The sequence below is a fragment of the Lissotriton helveticus genome, chromosome 10 (assembly GCF_964261635.1).
Source record: "Lissotriton helveticus chromosome 10, aLisHel1.1, whole genome shotgun sequence".
Taxonomy (NCBI): Eukaryota; Metazoa; Chordata; class Amphibia; order Caudata; family Salamandridae; genus Lissotriton; species Lissotriton helveticus.
The window spans coordinates 717,855,629-717,876,296 of NC_136071.1; the positions used below are offsets into that span (position 1 = coordinate 717,855,629).

At 40.8% G+C, this 20,668-nt stretch overlaps 1 protein-coding gene across 5 annotated transcripts in view; it reads left to right on the forward strand.

Annotated features, from left to right (window-relative positions):
* The window catches only part of UBE3C (ubiquitin protein ligase E3C), a 1,115,457-nt gene that overhangs the window by 254,667 nt on the left and 840,122 nt on the right, over window positions 1-20,668 (forward strand). For all 5 annotated transcript variants that reach the window (XM_078663264.1, XM_078663263.1, XM_078663265.1 and 2 more), the window contains exons 7-8: window positions 6,101-6,258; window positions 10,498-10,651. In XM_078663264.1, the coding sequence (XP_078519390.1) occupies window positions 6,101-6,258; window positions 10,498-10,651 (312 nt within the window). The remainder of the gene's footprint in view (window positions 1-6,100; window positions 6,259-10,497; window positions 10,652-20,668) is intronic.

Here is a 20,668-nt window from a genome sequence, read left to right on the forward strand (position 1 = left end):
TTAGGGCGGCAATTGCAAAAACAACAAGTGATGGACTGAATGTGGATCAATGTCACACACTCCCCCAGTCAAAAGATCTGGGCCCAAATCCATCGTTTTTTTGCACTCCACACCACCCTGGGTTAGACAATGGCGATATGCAAATCAGCTCTGACCCTGTTGCCCCATGGGAACAGTCCAGTCCGAACTACAAAAGCCATGTCCTTCCCAGAACGGAATCAAGCATCCGAGGACCGGACCGGTTTCGAGGTAACACCTCTCTTCAGCCCGGCTAGCTTGACTCCAAGTGGTGTGGAGTGCCACCTTCCTCAGAACTTTACAGTTTCTTTATTACAATCTAGAAGTGAAAAACAATTCTTTTAGCTTACATATATTGGTTGCGGACCCTATTTTGTTTTCTGCCTATACAATTTATTGTTTTTCCGCCCACGGACATTATGTTCATTTTGCTCATAGCCATGATCTCCTCTTTATATTATATAGGTAGCGATTCATTCTCAGTCTACAGGGTTTTAACAGTTTTACCCTATTCTAACTTTTCTTATTATTGATGGATACTTGTATTCATACCTCATTCAGTCTAGTCGGCTATGTCTTGTTAATTTCATAGTCCTAGATGCACTTCAATGAGTCACTTCCCTGGTACTGTGGAAGTCTATGCCTTTTGAATCGGGGCAGAAAGAACAGATATATAAATTTGCGAACTATATTCATTCTCGATTTGTTATCACATACCAAGATAGCCCACTATTGATTTGTTACCTTATTTTGTAGGTTTACGTTGGAGCCACCGTATTATAGTTCATTGATGGTCAGTCAGATCAGTTACAAACGTTAAAGGAATATAAGATGAAATTCTGTCTGATATTCCCTGTTGTGTACTCTTCATTACTAATAGGTATCATTATTCACAACATGCTTACCACGGTTTTATATCCGGTTAGTATATACTTTATGTGATTAATTCTGATTGGAAAGGGTCTATTCATCAATTTAGACTTCAATCTCTGAAAATAAAGAACAATGGCGGAGATTCAGAATTTTAATTCTCACGACATTCATTAACATGCAGTGCCTCAATATTTGTCATTATAGCTAATTCTTATTGCGGTTCCTAATCTAGTTCGAGGCGCTACTAATTCCCGTCGTTATATTAAAAAAACGAATATTGTCATGTCGGGCAGTCTGTCCGTCTTTAAACATACAACTGCACTAGTGCCACGATGTTTTTACAATCTAAAATTATGTATGTCGGGAAAACAATACAGTAATTCCCTTGTATACCGAGATCCACATCATATTTTGGCGGTTCAGGTATTTTCACTTGTATCGAGTTATGTTACAAGTGGGCGTATCATGCCATAACATGCCGTAACCGCGGTGCTAAGTAACTCCATCTCATTATTTTGTTAAATATGGTGGCATTTTGATTCCAAAAACATACGTACTATCAATTCTCGAGTAAAATGCTCTGTGCATTATATGGCTCTACTCTAATGTAATATGACGTACCTCCTCGTTCTTTAGCGGCCTCCCTGCTCCAACGTATAATCCGGAGGTCTTGTAGAAAACAGCCTCCGTTAGTACATCGTATTTATTGTGCCAATGCTGACAGTTACCGGGAAGTAGTATTGCATGTAGCGTATACTTTATTATTCATATACTTCTACTAAACTCTTTGTAATTTATAGTGCATTGTTATTACCCCATATCCTAGATAGTAATTATAATTATATTTGGATTTCTCTATGTTTGCCGGTATTATTCGCGTAGTGGTCCTATCTTTAGTCGGCGCCATATTAAGTAGGGCAGATGGTTTTTACTTTTGCATCAGAGATAGGTTATATCCAAGCATCAAGGACTATTACAGTTATATTAAGTAACGAATAAACACTTTCTTGGAGAGGATATTAGTTATTATATTCAGTACGAGTTATTGCAATATTTATTATTTACAAACAGCAATCTTTTCATTTTCCAAAAATGAACACATCTCAATAAAGTTTGATTTTCACATTCAAATGTTAGCAGCTTTATCGGCCATCGTAGCTTGTAATATTCCCCTTAGTTACAAAGTATGCATATGTTAAGATTATCGAGTTATTTTTTTAATACATTATGCACATCAACTAACATCAACATTATCGATAGTCAGAAGCATGGGGATAAAACAAAATAGACATGTCTCTCGTTCTGCGCCATCTGTGCTCTAATACATTTTTGCTGCTACTCATTGGGCAATCCCCTTACATTTCGTTATTGATTTCTGTGTGCCCTTTTCAGATCTTGGGCATTAGTTATGTATCTTCTACTACTAAACAGAAATATTTTCTGATTATTTCATCTTCTAGATTACATTAGTTTCCCCGTCTATAGCCTAACACTTTATGGCCGCTCCTATTACGGCAATACACTTTCATTGTACTATTCAGTTCAGTATATCCGCTCTATAACGTGAACATAAATTGTGACTATTGTTCCCTATATAGGACTGGGATAGTTCTTTACACCTGTCTTAGTTATTACTTCATTAGATTAATCTTTCCCATTCCTCTTTGTTATTAAGCCCACTTTTGTAGGTGTTAAAATAGGACATATAAAATTGTTCGTGTTTTTTCCTTTTAACAAGGCTGTTTCCGCCTCGGAAGTGGTGTATCCCGCACCACTTGAGATCATCTATTGTATGGTTCTTGGAGATCCAATGTTCCACAAGAGGTGCTGTCTGTTTTTTCGTTCTTATTGCTGATTTGTGTTCTGTTATTCTTGTCTTTAGTTCTCGGAAGGTTTCACCTATATATCCCTTATTACAAGGACATATGATTAGGTAGATTGCGTCCTTGGATCTACAATTGATGAAATGCTTTATTTTGTGTGTCACCTCATTATATGTGACCACATCTCCTTTCATCAAGTTGTTACAATGTTATAATGACAGGGACAAGGTCTTTTTTGAAGTCTGCATACACCCCCTCCCTGTAAAACGTATAGGGGTAGCTTCCTCTGGTTTTTGCTCTGGACAGATAAACTTACCCCAGTGGAATTCTATGAAGACATTTGAGGGGGTTTTACCGAAGTGATACAACTTTTTTGTAATCACTGATGATCAGTTTATTCAGTGTAGCCAAACCTGCAAACTATGCCGACACAAGATTACTTTTGTGGTCTTAAAGGAAGATCCACCTCCTGGCTATGTGGCTAACATGTCAGCCTTCTGAGAGCGAATGGAAGGTTATGGATCATCCATTTAATGGTTTTTATTTTCTGTTACCATCTTATGGTGAGTTTCATTGTTCATTAGACCGAAACCCTCCAATTATTGGGTGTTGAAACAAGAAAATAATTTACAAAAATCCTACTTAAAAGGTATGGAAAAGGCAATAAAAGACCTGTGTTCTTTCATATAAGAGTAGCACAGTTGAACACACCAGTAGAAGCCATTTTCTCAAAGGTAAAAAGCTCTCAGATTAGTTGGTACCCAACAAACTTCGGCAACCACAAGTCAGGCTCCCCTTTAAAAGTAAAGACTTCTTTGTTCTCTCCTTCCTTATCACTCTGGTTGAGGTCACATTTTCAACCTTTTTTTCCGGTGGTAGGTACGATATTTGGGTGCTCCTTATTGTAAAGAATGTGTATAAAATCAGTTTGCTACACTTCACCAACTGGCTATTACAGGTGGTTAAGCTTCTCTTCCAAAAGAATGGAGTGGAGTTGGTTTAAAAAAAACAGAGGAATAATAGGGTCTACTCCTGCTATGTTTTGATCATGAACCCACAAGAACCTGTCTTTATCCCTTCCTGTTCCATCACAAATTTCACTCTCTTCAGTTCGATTTTGAACCTAATGGAATTGACCTTCATACATTTTCTTTTAAATATCTTGCTATGCAGAACTGAGCCTAGCCTGAAGAATTTCCATTTTATGCCAACTGACTTCATTCAGGAGAGTCAGCAAGATTCAAGTTCTTCCCAAACGATCCGTAATTTTTATTTTATTTATAAAGTTTTATATAGCGCCAACATGACCCTTGTGGATCAGAGCGCTTTACTATTATCAAGGCGAAATATATAACAATATCAGCAACATCATTGAGCAGGAACAAGGTGTGCGCATCTCTCCTAGAGAGCAGACCACAAGGTCCAGGTGGACAGCAACCAGTAGAACAGAGCAAGACCATAGTTAGAGAGAAATGAGCATGCGTGTAGGCAAGGGTGAGATCAAGATTTAACCTGTAGTGTTGGGATATTTTTTTTCACTTCTTTTGGCATCATCATAGTGTACTTTTGCTGAACATACAGCACTGCCTGCAGTTCTACAAAGCTAGGACCAAGATCAGCTTTCTGTTGCATTTAGCCAGCCAGACCATGGCCGCATCCTGCTGAAACATGGATATACCAGATGAATGGGAGCAGCCATCACCTTCTGCCATTCCAAAGTGAACCATTCCATCCAGGGGAGAGATGCAACTCACTAAACGAGAAGTGTCTCTTTACCAACCACCTTCTCCCCAGGGATCCCACTTCCAGACTTCTTCAAGGCGGTTGCGTGGAAGAATTGGCACGCCTTCAGCAGGCACTATTGCCTACACTGAGAGGTTTGCAAAGCAGGTCTGCACAATTTGTTCCAGTAAGGCAGGCCTATTTACCCACTGTGTGATTTTTAAAAACAATTTTTTAAACTTTGATATTTTGTATCTGCTTGCCATTTTGATTCAGGTATGTAAATGTATGAAACTCCATCCTTGCACACTTGTGTTAAGAAAGTCTGAACTACGGTAGCCTCTATGGGGAGTGGAGTATTCAATACACTCACTTCATTGGCTGTTGACTGCTATTTAGAACATGTCGAGTGATTCTCAGTTCAGGCAGCTTTGAATTTATGAAAAATACTAATGCTGGAGAAGTTGCAGTTACAGGCAAGTAACGCATTTCTTGCTTTTCAGGACAAGTCTACTTCCGCTACTGAGCTAGCTATCTGCGTTCTCAGAGTTACAGTGCCGAAGAATTTAATATGCCTGGAGGCATTCACATACTTTGCTGCTGTTCAATACTTTTTCTCAAAAATGCCAAAATCTAAGAAACACTTATTCAGTTATCTCCATAGAGTATTAAACTCCTATAAGATGAAACAGTGCCCAGACATAGTTCTCACATGCGTCAGTAAAGAAGTCCAAAATTCTTGCGCAAGATGCCTTACCAGTGCAGGTGCATTTTACAAATACCCCTCCACTATTATCAGCAGGAGCAGATTTAACAAGCATAGGTCGGTATTCAATCTATGTCCCACTCCCCTGACATACCTTAACTCACTTTGAACTAGAATATTTACCTCACAAGACCGTTGCAATACGTCACATTTTTTTCCAAAACCAATTTGATTGTATTTTCTGCCACAATATGTCCCAAGAGGTCTAATCCAAACATATATAGGCTTTACATATTGACATGGCGTTATTGTCTACATCAATACATAACAAAGGTGAAAAGCCATTCAACAAATGAATTGTGTGCTGTGTCCCCAACTGTGCTCCCAAAGACAAGCTCTACCGCACCCATATGTCCCTACCTCACGTAAATTATAAAGTTGTCCCGCAAGCCAGTTCCACTTCTCAGGGTTCATTATCCAGTTGTGTTTCCACAGATGTTGGAGTTTCCAGAGGCAGGCCTCTGTAACAATACTATACTTTTGAATTGTTTAAATCTATCTTTTAAATTTGTGGATGAAACATTTTAACTGCTTAGATGGCGCTTAAAACTTTTGTCACCTACATCTATATCTATTTACTGATGTAGTGGGCTTCCAAGATCTCATGCAATGGGCTTCCAACATCAAGTACTCGTTCAAAACTAAAATGTCACAGCCATGTCTCAGAATGATTAAATATGACTTTTGAAACTGATTTGCCACCTCTTTGAATTCATACTTAAGTGTCAAAAGTATTTTTCATTTTTGTTGCCCTTGAAGACAGTAGTTGCTGATTGGTAGTGGTATCTCTCTGCTTCCTTCCAAATCTGAAATTGAGATCTAGTAAACACACATTGATGTTTTGGTGTGAAGAAAGCAGTTCTCTAGAACAGTTGTACTAATTGTACTTTCTCTGCAGATTGTTGCAACACTGCAATGAAGACAGTTTGAATGTTGCACTTCCACTGAGAATGATTGAGGTATTTGCATCTGAGAGTACATATTTGCCTGAGTTGCAGGATGCCAACTACGTAGCATCAATAGTTGAACAAATTTTGCACTACATGATAAAGAAAGGTTAGTATTATATATGTATTATTCTAAAACCATGTAGTACGTGGTGTCATCTAATACACTTTTGTTTGACTAATGTTCAGGAATAGCACTATACCATGCAGAGTTTATGCTGCATTATTATTAAAAGCACTAATTAATCTCTAAGTTTTTACAGTAATAACATTTCATTAAATGTCATTACTTTAAAGTTGCAGAATATTGACAATTTCAATGTTTTATTGTACCACCTCATAAGTAGGTGCTTATATTACTAAAATCAAAATCAGAGTTCACAAGTTGTTGGCTGTAATAAACTGAAGGATGATATGGATCTTTCAATTATTGTACCCTTTTGGCTTCCGTTGTTAAAAGAGCCTAGGTGAGAGACTTGTCTTGTATAGCACACCGAGTACTAAATTCCGTAGTGAGTTCATGGCAGATTTTAACATGGCCACCAGCTGGTATACATTTTCTTTAAGGAAGAAACACTGGTTACGGACACCCTTCAACATGGCAGCTCTCATCTCTAACAGAACTGTTTTGGTCATTACCACTAGTGGTAACTGTAAAGGAATGACTAATAACTCCAGTAACCTGTTCCCTCAGCTTTGCTCTTATTATGCCTTGGGTATGTACAGGAAACTCATTGCTCTTTTTTGAGAAGTACTACATGGCTTACTTTTCTTCCCATAGTGTTCTCCTACATTTCCCTCATCTGCCGCCCAGGAGGCAGTGACTTAGTTGTCAGTGATGCAGCTGATGTGCCTGCCCTGCACTAGCTCCTCTTTCGATGCTCATGTTATATTTTTACGGTGACTTCCTGTGCACCTCCATGTGTATTCTTAGGTTAAGGATGTAGGGATGTTCCCAGGTATTCATGGCGAACTAGCGATGTTTCAGGCATGCTCTGATAAACCAAATTCTGAGATTTACAAGGGGTATGCTTCCACAATCTTATATGTAAGCCAAACATAGAGTTACTACGATTGCGAATAAAAGTAATCCATTTCCAAATGAAATCTCACTCTCCTTTGAGCATTTTCCAAATGCACTGCAGTAGTAGCAGCCTCGCCTCTGTGGAGTGGTATCTTTACTTGCCCCTACTTAGATGGATGGTTGCTAAAGGCTGGCTCAATTCACAAAGTCCTACAGAGCCTTCAGACAACTTTCATTCTGCTTCAAGACTCAAGCTTGCAGATCACTGAAAATAGGTCAGTCCTTAATCCTCTTCAAGTCTTTTAATAATTGAGAGCAATATTGGAGAAAAAGGTCACAAATGTGTTTCGTTCAGACGTCAGACTTCTACCTATGATAAGTCATCTTCTCTTGACGTAGCCTAGATCAACAGTTAGGCAATTTTTCTCTGTTTTAAGCTTCCTGGCTTCTGCTTTTCATGGTCCTCAATCCCAAACTTCATTTAATTCTGGATGACCAATGGTGGGTAACAACAGGAAATTTGGACATTTAAATAGGTCGAAGAACAATTCTTCACTCTCGAGATTGGTGATATACATAGAAGAGCATGTTACTAGGAGTTGTTTTTCAGAAATTAGTGATGATTCTGTTTATTTTTATGAAAGCCTTGATGGAAACATTGGAGACATAAGAAGCCCACATCAGTGTCCTCTGCTCATTGTAAATGGAACCATTTAAAGCAAACATATTATATCAAATACAATTAAACTGAGGAACTACCACTTAATCCTAAAACTCTTTCTTCCCGTGATTTCCCACAAATTCATACTTCTTCAGACAGAGAGCACCACTATCTTGTATTATCTCAAAAAGCAGGGCTAGCAAATTCCATAGTTTTCTCAAAGTGACCACAGATGTTTTACCTAAATATATATACCTATGATGGTTGTTGATCTTTCATGTCTACAGAACAGAAAAGCAGACCAACGTATCGGGCACCTGAAGAGGGAGAATGGAAGTGTGCCGAAAGCAGTGTTCTTTCCAATATTCACACAGCCTCAGTGACTCCAATTATCACTTTATTGACCACCATGACAAACAAAAAATGTAGGAACTTCGCATTCAGGTGCCAATAATCATGTTTCAAAGGGATTGTACTTTCAGTACTACAGCGCCAGGACACTCGGGTAGAGTAACAGTGCGCTTTACAAGAATCCCACATTTACATTTACAGATGTTGACTAAAGAGCTTTATTTCTCTGATCCCCTTCCTGACAAAAACTGCCAAATAAGGATTGCCACTACTCTGACTGGTGAAGACATTTGCCATATTTGGCTTGCTACATCGGTGTATGTAACCACACAAAAGGTTCTATGCTGGCTGGACCTTCTCACCAGGTTGTTGGGCAAGATACTCCACCACAGCTTGACAGTGAGCTAGCCAGTGCCTTCGGAGTAACCTCCGAAATATAGCCTTATGAACCTTTTAAACAACTTAGTGTCCTTAGAGAGTCTGCATCTTGCAGAAGTGAGTGGACACAAGACATTACTAAGAGAGCTTTGGGCCATATGTGCAGAATTTAGAAATTGCAAGTTCCTAATTGCGATTCTTTACGAATCACAATTTGAAAATTGCAATACCTAATGTACAAAAATGTACGAGTTATTAATAGCAATTCCTAATGTGGTTGCAATAGACCCACCTAATGAGTATTATTTAGGTAGGTCACCATTTGCGACTCATTAGGAATTGTTGTCATCACAGGGATGGTGGCCTGCTGGGGTCAGCAGAACAACATGTTTGTGATTGCTTTTTAATAAAGCAATCTTTCCTTAAAGGAAAACGTGTTTAAAAAAACAAAATGAAATGTTTAAGTGTTATTTTTTAAGAGTAGGTAGTGGTCCCTGGTACCACTGCTTGGACCACTGCCTACTCTTAGAAAATATGTGTTTCAATATTCACAAAGGGAAAGGGGTCCCGTGGGGCCCCTTTCCATTTGAGAATAGTTACCACCACCTTTGTGGAGTTGGTAAACATGAATGTTTTGCAACCATAATTCGGTTGCAAAACATTCCTACATAGCACTGTAATTTGATATTTGGAAGGTATGCCTAAAACACACCCTTTCCAAATACCGAATTGCTAAAAACACAAATATGACTCAGTAACATGTTACCGAATTGCAATTTGTGCTCTGTACAAATGGAAAAACATTTTTGAGGTCGTTAACGGCCCAATTTGCGACTGCAAAAATGCTTTTGTACATATCTTTTGTTGGATTAATATAATCTTCAGATTATTTTGTTAATGGATATTTGGCTGACGTTTCTGCATACAGAAAATGTAAATGTGGAGCATTTTTCCTGGTTTTAATTTCCTTGGAGATACTTACAAAAGCCTGGGAGTTAAATGTGATCATTCCAGAATAACCTTTTGAACCTAATCCCGTATTTCCATCAGACCACCAGCCCTCATCATAGATCTACTTTTCTTAACTCCACATCTGCATACCATGACGATATACTTTCAATGTACGTAGATGTGGAATAAAGAATAGTACATCTGCACATACTTTAATGATAGTGTGGCAGTGTATATCCTGGATACGATAGGGCAAGACATTATTTTTCACTCAATATTGTGGCATACATCCTTTGTGGAATGGCCCCAAACAGAAAGTCATTCAGAAGATTAGCTAGTGGTCAAATCAATAGAGATGCTTGCTTGCTTTATTTGCTAAACCAAGTTCATCAATCTGTGGTGCGGGAAAAGAAAAGTATGTCTGCCAGTAACTATAGTTATAAAGTGTATTTTTTGTAGTTTGCCATGGTAAGATAGATAAATTAACGTGGACTTAAGAGATGTAGAATCCGAAGTCGGCCTCCAAAGCTTGGCAAAAAGGTGCAAAATTAAGTGGGTAGACCATTGTGCTAAATGCAGTCCCTTAATACGACTATTTAAAACGTGATCAATTGTTTTCAGCTTAATGACAGGGAATTTGTTTTAAATTGTGCATCTCTGATATATAGTCCAAAGCTGGAGAATCGCATGTCCATTTAAAAAAAGAAAATCAGAAAATGTATCTAAAAAGTGACAAGTTGATCAGAAATCAATGTACTTACCTTTGTCAATAGAGGTGTAACATATACTTCTTCAGGAATTGGTGCAAGTTATAAGCTACTTATTTGAGTAATACCTGTGTGATTACTACAAACTCGAAAGTACAGCATAGGCTCCTTGGTGGTCAGCGTCTTGAAATACACATTCTCACCATTTGGCATTTTAAGAACAACAGTTCAAACTTTATTTCAGACATCATATGGTGTTTTCCTTTTGTTTTACAGGATACTACAGGTCTTTTTACTTGTTAATAAATTGCAAACTTCCGTCAAGCATTGAATACACTGATGTTTCTCGAGTTCCTACTGCAAAGATCCTTCTTGAGAATGTTTTAAAACCACTGCACTTTTCATACCGCTCTTGTCCAGAGGGCTCAAGGTAGGAACAACTGTAATTTCTTTTTTATGATGAGACATATGAATAGCTGTGTAGTGATATTACATGGCTGAATATTAGGGCATGTTGTTTGTTTTGTCAATTGAAGGACATTACATATGCTTTTGTAAAATGTCTGACAGCTTCTCATCATAGTTTGCAGTTGGCAAAGTCATACTGAATTCTCTGATTACTTCTGTCTGTAATGCTCAGAGGTTCTTCTTTTAAGTAAAGTTAATGCTAAACTTTTAGTATGGGAAACATTTGCTTAGTGGTCAGATGTTTCCATCTCTTACTAGTTTTTGTATGCATAGTGTAAGACTGTGAAATATGAAATAAAACATTTTAAAAAATGACATTGAATGTTTTAAGATCTTTCAGAAATCATAAAGAATCAATGCCACATCTAAACTGTTGCAAATGCAAACTTAGCAGTGACAGCTCGTTGCTATGGACGTAGAGGCTCCACCTTCAGTCTGCTGCTTGCCTGTCACATACTCTGACTTTGCTCCAGTCGATAGACAGTCAAGTGTGTTTCAGTGGCTATTGCGCAAGTGATGGCCATCATGCATTTCCCCAGTTTACCTATTCAAGTCCCTGGCTTGCTATGCTAAAGGGCCAGTGGATCCACTCCCATATAAAGTGCTGCAGCATCAGTGAAGTATGCAACCTAAGGCACTTAAAGCTTCAGCAAGGAGACCATTCATCCCACCCTTTTGTCTTTACAAACTAGCCACTGCGTGCATTCGGATCAACAAGTCTCACTTAACCCACCCCATTTTGTGATGATAGGGAAAGGGTGGGTTTAAAGAAGTAAGTGGCTACCCCAATCCCTGTGTAATCATCCCTCTGGAACGGAAGAAGGCACAGGAGTAGGACCAGCAGTGTGCATGTGACTTGATGTCACCAGAGTCTTGGCTTGTTTCACAAGATCACATGTCTTGACTCTTTGACTTTGGCATCTTGCGGTTCTGCCATTCCACAATGCAGCAAGTCTTCTATCACTTATAGTTCTGAGCTTTTACTGATCTTCTTTTCCCTGTGTAGGTCAATAGGTCTTCTGGCAGGTTCTTCTCTCAAAACCTGCAACCTTCTCTCCAGTTAGCCTCTTTCTCCCTTTAAATATTTGCCCCTATGTGCTGCATCTTGCTCTTCTAATGTCATAATATGCTTGTTACTTATTGCACAGTCATCAATGTAGAATTGGTTTTATATCAAAGGCCTGATTTCTTATATTTTTTTTAATTATAAAATAATTTTCTTTATTCGAAGATTTCACATAAAAACAACTTTTATCGGTAATGCCGGATAGTAAATTCATGTCCATTAAACCGAGTTTGTATAGATATATATATGACTGGTTATAGTCTGGATAGTCCTGTCACAATTTTCATGATCATTTAACATGCACTTAGCAATAAAGGAGAGCAGAATAATTTTTATACCACAGTGGTCCGGCCCTGTTCTTAAATCAGCGTTCGCCAAATAATCAGGGTAGCAAGACTTGATTTTTATCATGTTTTTTAACAATGCACCCCATACACCCCTGCAAATTCCAAGATCTTTAGCCGGACATTCCCTTCACTGTCGTAGCTGTAGAATGCCCCGTGCGGATAGTGGTGTCTCATATCATCTCCCCCAGTGGTAGGTTCAGCAAGAATACCCATAGAGGGTGCCAAATGTCTCTCGGTCTGGAAGTCAGCTGTAACAATTCCGCATAAGTAAGTGTTTGTTCCTCACAAAATATGGGACCTTGTATCCAGTCCTTAAACTTGGGGGCCTGCCCCTCCCCCATCTGTAGCCCACCCTCTGTTTGGCTAAAAGCAGCCCAAGAGAGGAGTATTTCCGTAAGGATGCCTCCACCTCCTCAGTGTATCCCAGCAATGCAATGAGAGGGGTAGTGGGTAGTGATGATTCAATCACCTGTTCTAGGTCCCTGAAAACCTGTTGTAGTCGCATGCTAAATGTAGGTAGTCTGGCCCTTCCCTCCCTCACTGATCACATTTATCATCTGTTCGTAGGTGAATTCGATAAAGTCGAGTGGGTGTATAATACAGCCGATGTAAGTACTTATAGTGTATGATATGCAGGTGGCTGCTAGCCGATATCTGTCCTGTTTGTTGGCAGCAGTATCTCCATTGTCTGTCACTGAGTGTAGTTCTTAATTCCCGGTCCCACTTCGATCTCTGCGAGTCTTTCAACAATCAAGCTTGTTCCATCTGAACGCTGTGATAGAGCATCAAGACCATGTGTGCAGGGTTAGTGCTTTGTAATAGGAGATGTAAGGGGAGCAGTGTTGGAGGTTCACAGGGTAAGTTGGGCGTGGCCGCTCTGACATTTTTTTCTCAATCTGATGTACAGGAATAACTCCATAAGGGTGGGTCTACTTCCCCTAAAGAAAGCACCTCAGTCACAAAATATACCCTCCTCATATAGCTCCCCCCAAGCAGTCACCTCGACTCTCTGAAGCATCTGGTAACAGCCCCAGAAGCGGAGAGTAAAACATGGGCATGTTGAGTCTTTTAGCCAGTCCTCGCCAAGCCACAGAGGTACATACGACTGTAGAGCGGTCAGCTTCCATAACCCGGGAGCTCGTCCCAAAGAATGCTGTGATAGAAATAGGGGCCATATACCCCTGCTCGATGGCTAGATGTGGCATATAAGGGGGCGGCTTCAACCAATATGCTGCAAAGTGTGTCTGGGCACATAAAAATATAGTTAAATGTCGGGAATTTCAAACCCTACCTTCGAGAAGGGCTGTGTCATCACCTCCCATTTCAACCTGGTCTGTTTTCCACCCCATGTCAAATGTATAAGCTAAGTTTCTGAAGCTTTAAAAAACTGTCTGCCCACATTATAGGGAATGTTGATAAAAAGATTAAGGGTAATATGACTATCTTTATCAATGAGATCCTGCCTGCCATCGAAAGGGGCATAGAGATCCATTTCGTAATTGAGGCCGTCGGGGCATCTAGTGCCCTGCCATAATTGGGCCACATTAGTTCCGCTTTGTCCCTTGTAATAATTATCCCCAGCTATTTAATTTCAGTACCACACCATGCCAATGTATAATCCAAGGCGTACCACTGGACAGCAGAAGTGAGAGGGAAGATCTAACAAACTAAATCCCAACTCCTTTCCTAAAATGCCTCCTGACAGAAAATCTAAACGCATGGAATCATTTTGAAAATTACTGTTTCCACAGCAGACCGTGCAATTGAGTTTTGTGCAAATTTGGATCTGATTACCCAAGATGGCCAGGATGCAACAAAGTATTTTTATCTGCTCTGGACAACAAGTACTCTGCCTAAGCGGCGCTACACTTGGATGAGATTTATTCAGCTTCTCAATTAATGTTGAAGCATCGTTACTGCACATGCCATATGATGGCACCTGTCTCTTCGGAAATGAAGCGGACTCTGCATTGGAGCAAAGCAGATCACAGTGTGCCCCCTTGCAGCAGTACCACCAGCAGTTTTGCCCCTTTCGAGGCTTCGGAAGAAGTGTAGTGCAAAGACCATGACAAGGTGCTCCACTCTACCGACAGACCTCCCCACCCCCGCCAGTTCTTTCGAGGCTGGGTTTGGGAGTCTGTCTGGCAACATCAAGGCCAGCAGGGACAGCGTATTGTCCAGGCACCAATTGTCGCCACCGCTTCAACTCCTAAGACACTTTAGTTTACCTTCAGAGGATACCTTCGCCAAGGATACACCCTACTGTTCTTGTTAGACCCGCCACATATACTGGCCACCTATGGGTAGTTATTGGATGGCCATTTGTTCATTCTGCAAAATGAAGCCCAGGCTGTTTTGGACAAAGGAGCCATAGAACGGTTTCTAGCATCAGAAGTAGGGACTGGTTGTTACGCCTTTTATTTGCTGGTGCCAAAAAGCACAGAGCCCCTTTTTCTATTTAAAATGAGGGTGCAGCACAACGGGAAACATGTATCAAAACAATGCTAGAAAACTGCACACCTACTAGCATATTTTGTAGTCTGGTGGCACACCATAGGTGTTTTTGGTTAGATGGCTGTACTGAGGCTGTCTTGTGCGCTATTCGTATTAATGGCAGTCGTTCTTGGGTGAAATCCAATCCTGCCATATATCATGATAAAATGGCAATATCGCCTCATTTCAGTCGCTATCTTGGCTTGATGGTAATTAGCTCATCAATACAGGTAAGAAATGTTTAGCAAAGTTTCCAGTGTAGGGTGTTTTAAAGGTAGGGCTTCAAATATGAAGCAGAAAGGCAAAATAATTAACCCTGTGCGTAGTTCGCGAAGTAGCCGTACGCGTAGCTACGCAAAGTGCACTTCTCACTACTAAAGCTACGCGTAGCACTACGCAAACTGCGTAGTGCGCTGTTCGCAATGATTGCACAGTGCCGGATGCTTGTCCGCACTGTGCAATCATTGAAAACTGCATCTTGCACAGTGCAAGCTGTCTTTTACTCCCGCTCGAGTAGATTTTTACTTGAGCTGTAGCTTTCTCAACACGGACCGGTAGTTTCTCATCGCGAGCGGTCTCGAGCATTCGTGACCACTCGCAATGAGAACCTTTACCTCCCCGTGATGAGAATCTCACAGAGAGGTTTATTTTCCACGCTCGCAATCGGCAACTTGATGTTGCTGATCGCAATCGAGGAAAAAGTCTCACCGGGATGTCATTTTGCTTGCTCGTGGTCGCCAACTTGACGTTGAGGACCGCGAGCAAGCAAAAAATGACCGCTGCACTACGCTACGCGTGTTTGCACTGTGCTACGTGCAATTCGCGTAGTGCAAAGTAGCGCAAACTTCGCAAAAACCACACGAGCGTAGCGTAGTGCTTTGCCCAGGGTTAAAAATAATGCCCTACTTGTGGTAAAAAAGATAATTGAAAGTCAGTTACCTAAATTGAGTGTGGTGGCATGCATGAGACTACATCTTTAAATATCACCCTCATACCTACTGCAAAAGCTATGCAAAATACAGTCCTGGCATTATATCTACATTTTTACCAATACTTGTAGTAACATAAATGATGTGCTATGCTGCCTTTTGTGGTTTTCTATGCACAATCAGGAATAAAAATGCACGCTCTGTTTTACTTTTAATCAGTAATCAATATCACTGCTTGAAATGGAAATCCTTTTAAAAAGAAGCATTTAAAAAATATGAACAAGTTTGGTTGTTAAACTGTGTTATTTTATCTGGCTATGCCATGTCTGAATTTATTTGTTCAAGTTGGGTTGAAACAACGTGAAAACAACATGTAAGGGGGGGGGGTGGGGGTGTGTGTGTGTGTGTGTGTGTGTGTGTGTGTGTCAGTCAGTCAGTCATCATATTTCGTAATATCGTACGCTCTCAGTAAAAACGTCGCTCATCCGCAATCTATGTTCCAAGGATGTTTATTTCAACAAACAACATGTTTCGGCTTGCCTTGTTCACGTTAACCCCTTCGCTGCGGGGGTTATTCCCCCGCTGTGCTGGGGGGGGGAGGGGGGCGCGCACAGTGCCCCCATGCTCATGACGAGCTCAGCTCGTCATGAGCTACTGCGCTCCGGTGCTCATGGCGAGCTGAGCTCGTCACAGGTGTATTGGCTCCCGTGGAACGCTCAGCACAGCGAGGGAATTCTCCCCGCACCTGAGCGTTCCACGGGCCATGACGATCTGAGCTCGTCATGAGCACCGGAGCGCCGTGGCTCATGACGAGCTCAGCTCGTCATGAGCTTCGAAGAGGTTAAATGAAAAAAGTGCATAAACAGATTAATAAAGCATATGGCAAGTTGAAAACAGCATGATACAAAGCATCAACATCAAAACAGGACTACAATGGTCTCTTGCAATCCCTCTAAGCATAGCGACCATCTTAACATGTAAAATTTCATATTGTGTACTTCGGTAAACATAATGTATTGAGACACAAAAGAAACAGTAATCATGATTACGCATCCGCCTTGTTCAAAGATACTGAAACCAAAATGTAAACATAAATTGTTGCATGTGTCCGCAATAAAAAAAAAATGAACTAAACTGTCCAATTCTATGTAGCCAAAATGTATACACTAGTCCATGACGCGTGCTCGATGCTTTTGAGAATGTATTAAGAGTATCAACACTCTAAAAAACAGTAGGACTTAACCACAACCTGTCTACTTGTACATACAAGCAGATCATTGGCTGCTGATGTCGCCGTTATCGCCAAATGGCCCTTTGGCTGAAAATACTGGCTGTCAGTCACTCATTATTATACATGATGTATAATTGTTCACATAAGTGTGCTTGAATCAACATTACTGACTGAAACATCCTCCACGTTGAGGTTGAAAATGACGAGTTACCATGTAAAATACATGACTGCAGACATCCTATCAAATACATAGGTTCGAAATACCACACATGCTGTATATTATGGGTGAAAATTACCAGACATGATGCAAATGCACAATGCTGAACATTGCCGTAATGTTCATCAGTAAAAAAACGTGCTCAGTGAGTCGATGAAAAGAAAACATAGACCCGTGGCAAGTGAATACAGTGAATGGGCCATGTCCTTTTGTCCTGTCAACAGAGAAAAGAGAGAAAGAAAGAGAACATGAGACGTGATGAATAATAGTTAAAATGTTAAAAACTTAGCAATCATATTCCTCGTGTGGGGGGGGGGTAGGGGGTGGGAGGTGTTTAAGAACGGGAGAGAGAAGAGAAATGATAGCGGGGGAGGGTGGGGGGAAGGGAAAAGAGGGAAAAAGGGCGGGGAAAAGAGGAAGGAAAGGAATTGGGTAAAATGGGGACCAACGGTGGGAGGAGGGGGAGTGGGGGGGAGGGATGGGGAGGGTTTTATATATATATATAATTTGAATAGAGCAAACCTAGTGAAAAATGCAGCGGAGCACAGTACAGAGTCAAAGCCGAGCAAACAGTCAACAAGTATTGGGAGTGGTAGCTGGTAATTGGATTGTTACGGCATTGTAAAGTAGTGCTCTCCAAAGAGGTAGGTCTTCAGCTCTTTTATAAATTGGAGCAGTGTTGGGTTAGCAATTATGGATACAGGGATATTGTTTCAGTTCTTGAGTGCATAGATGGAAAAGGCCTGCTGCCTCGTTTTTTCTTTTTTTGAAATATTTTAGTCTCTGTCTGATAGTGTCCTGGCTGCAGATGTGCTGAAAGTCACCAGATTTGATGAGCTTGTCCGGACGAAAAAAGAGGGTGCGGGTTATTATACCTTTGTAAATAATTCAGCTGGTTTTGAAGATGGAGCGGGATGGCATGGGAAGCCAATGGAGTTTCTTCAGGATTGGGGTGATGTGATCATATGTCTTATGGCCCTGGATGAGATATACAGCAGAGTGTAGGATTCCCATAAGGAGTGCCATTGTGGAGTCTATGAGGCCTCGTAGAAGGCCATGCCACCATCCAGATGTGTGACTATGAAGTCATGAACGGCAGTTCCAAAGTCACTTTTTGGAAGAAACTGTTTCATTTTCATTTTCATTCGAAGTGGGCACTGTTGTTTTTTAGCGGTGTATTTCATTGAAGGCAAGATTTGTGTTGAAGGCTAATTTAACTGTCTTGGCAGTTTGAAGTTCAAAGCTGTCAAGCTTCGTTTCATGGAGCCTAGTCTGTACTATTTCTCACTTGTTGTTCTTGGCATATAACATGAATTCTGCCTTGGTTGGGTTGAGCTTCCGTTAGGTGCCGAATGTCCATGTCAGCATTATGTACAGTGTTTGAGGCATTGAGTCTGGTGCTGTGGAGACTTTCAGGTAGAGTTGTATAGCATTGGAATATTGGTGAATCTTGATGCTGTTATCTATGAGTAGAACCCCAAGATAGAGGATGAAGATGGCAGGAGACATTATGGAACCCTGGTTGCCTCTTCAGGTGATGGAAATCTTTTGGAACCCGGAGCTGTCCATATGAATAAATTAGTGTTTATTGGAAAGGTTGCAGGAGAACCAATGAAGGATATTGCCAGTGAATCCCATTCAATATTTCAGGATGTGGATGATGGTTGGGTGGTCACCTGTGTCAAAGGAAGGAGAGAGGTTCAGCAACTCAAGGATGCATGGGTCATCTTCATCTGTGGTCAGGAAGGGGAGGTCTACGATGTCTAATGTACCAGTCTCCATGCTCCTGCATGAGCTGAAACCAGATTGATAGTCCTGCAGGCGATGGGTAGCACTGTTGTACTCTAGGAAATTAGCCTATACCGTTTTTTTGTTTTCATGCTGATGAAGAGTAGATTTACAACGAGCCAGTAGCTGGCGAGGTCATCAGTATCTAATGTAGATATATTTAGGAGTGGGAGGATCTGATCTGTCTTCAGAGCTTCTCTGAAGATGCCTAATGCGAGGGAAGCATTGAAAATGCTGAGTAGGAGGGAGAGAGTTTCCACAGAGCTTTGATAAAGGGCAAGGTTAAGACATCTTCATGGGAAGTTGCTTTGAGGGAGTTTGGTATGTCAGTTAGATTTGTGAGGGATAGGACTTTGAAGGAAGGCTATTGTAGGATCCTACCAGAAGGGGTGGATTTGAGACAAGAAGCAGGCTTGGTGTTGTCAGTGTGCTTTCTGATCTTCTTTAATTGTTCACTGAAGAAGAGGTTAATGGCATTGCACTGTGGTCTGTGGAATAGGTGGGTAAGACGGGTGTTGATGAAGTTCTTGCTTGTCTTGAAGTGCTCTGCTTCTGTTGTGGCTTAATTGATAGTTTTGTTATAGTACTTTGCCTTGGCTGAAGTAATGAGCTGTCTACATGTTGCGCAGTGGGACTTCAGTATCAGGATCATCATCTGGATTTCACTTTTTCTTCCCTTTACTTTCTCTGGATGAAGCGTTTATTTTCAGTGAGGTCTTTACAGTTACAGTTTTCATGTGTGTTTCTGTGGAATTGTTGATATTCACATAGTTCTCCAAAAAGCATTGAAGTATTTTAGATGGGTGTTAGCATTGGACATAGAGCTTGCAGGCAAGAGCTAAGTTTATACATTAGGTTGTTGATAGTCTTTGAATGATGTGTGTGTATAATATTTTCTTTTGGGTTTACCTTGATTCGTTGATAGGAAGCTGTGCTGGCAGATAGGGATGGTCATTCCAATCCAGCAGTGTGGGTGGTGGTCTGTATTGGATTGTTGGTGATGTTGAGGGTGTGACCGTTGGGGTGTGGTAAATGTGCTGTACCACATTGAATGTGTTTATGAAGCTAAGGAGGATGTTTCTTGTTGTTTTTGAGCTTGGCTAGGAGTTACCCACGAGGATGATGTGGATGTGTTGGATGGATCAGGTGGTGAAGAGATCTGAGAATTAATCAATAAAGTGCTTGCTCCAGGAGGCCCGTAGGTGAGATGGTGGGTGACGGTCTAAGTTGCAGAGAATGGGATATGGCATGTCAGTAGCTCCATCTCTATGAGTGTCACTTGCTTGCCTTCTGCGCAAGACCAGGAGGACCCATGAATGACAAGGCTTCCGCCTTCATGTGCGTGGGGTGCACAATAGATGCTGTGCCCTCTGAGAATTACACAGAAAGCTGGGAGGATATAGGGATCAACCATGTTTCTGTGATGAGGAGGGCATCAACTGATGAGGTCTGCTATATCTGGAGCATCGATTACTGCAGAACCAGCGTTTATGATTGTGTTGAATTAATTTTACTACATTCTGAGGGATTTCAGTAGTTAGTGGCATATGTACAAGGTTAGGTTTATGTATTGTGACGATGCTATGTGATTGTTTATGTCGTCTTTGATCTGGAGGAGTTTTTGTGAATTGGCAGTTGTGCATGCTGGTGAGGTACGTGATTATATCTAACCTTGTAGGTTGCAGCAGAAAATCGTTTTTTGGCTCAAAGCTGTTCAGACCATAAACAGGTCTAAGCAAGCAATTCCCTTGTGTAGACCCAGCTAATGCTGGTGATATCTGGGTGGTGAGACACCCCGTGAAGTTGAATGAAGTAAGGGTAAGGCAGGAAATTATGTCACTTCCTATTTAGATAGATGTTTGGAAATACAATGGTGTCACTCTCTGTTCGTGCAGATGAATGATAGGA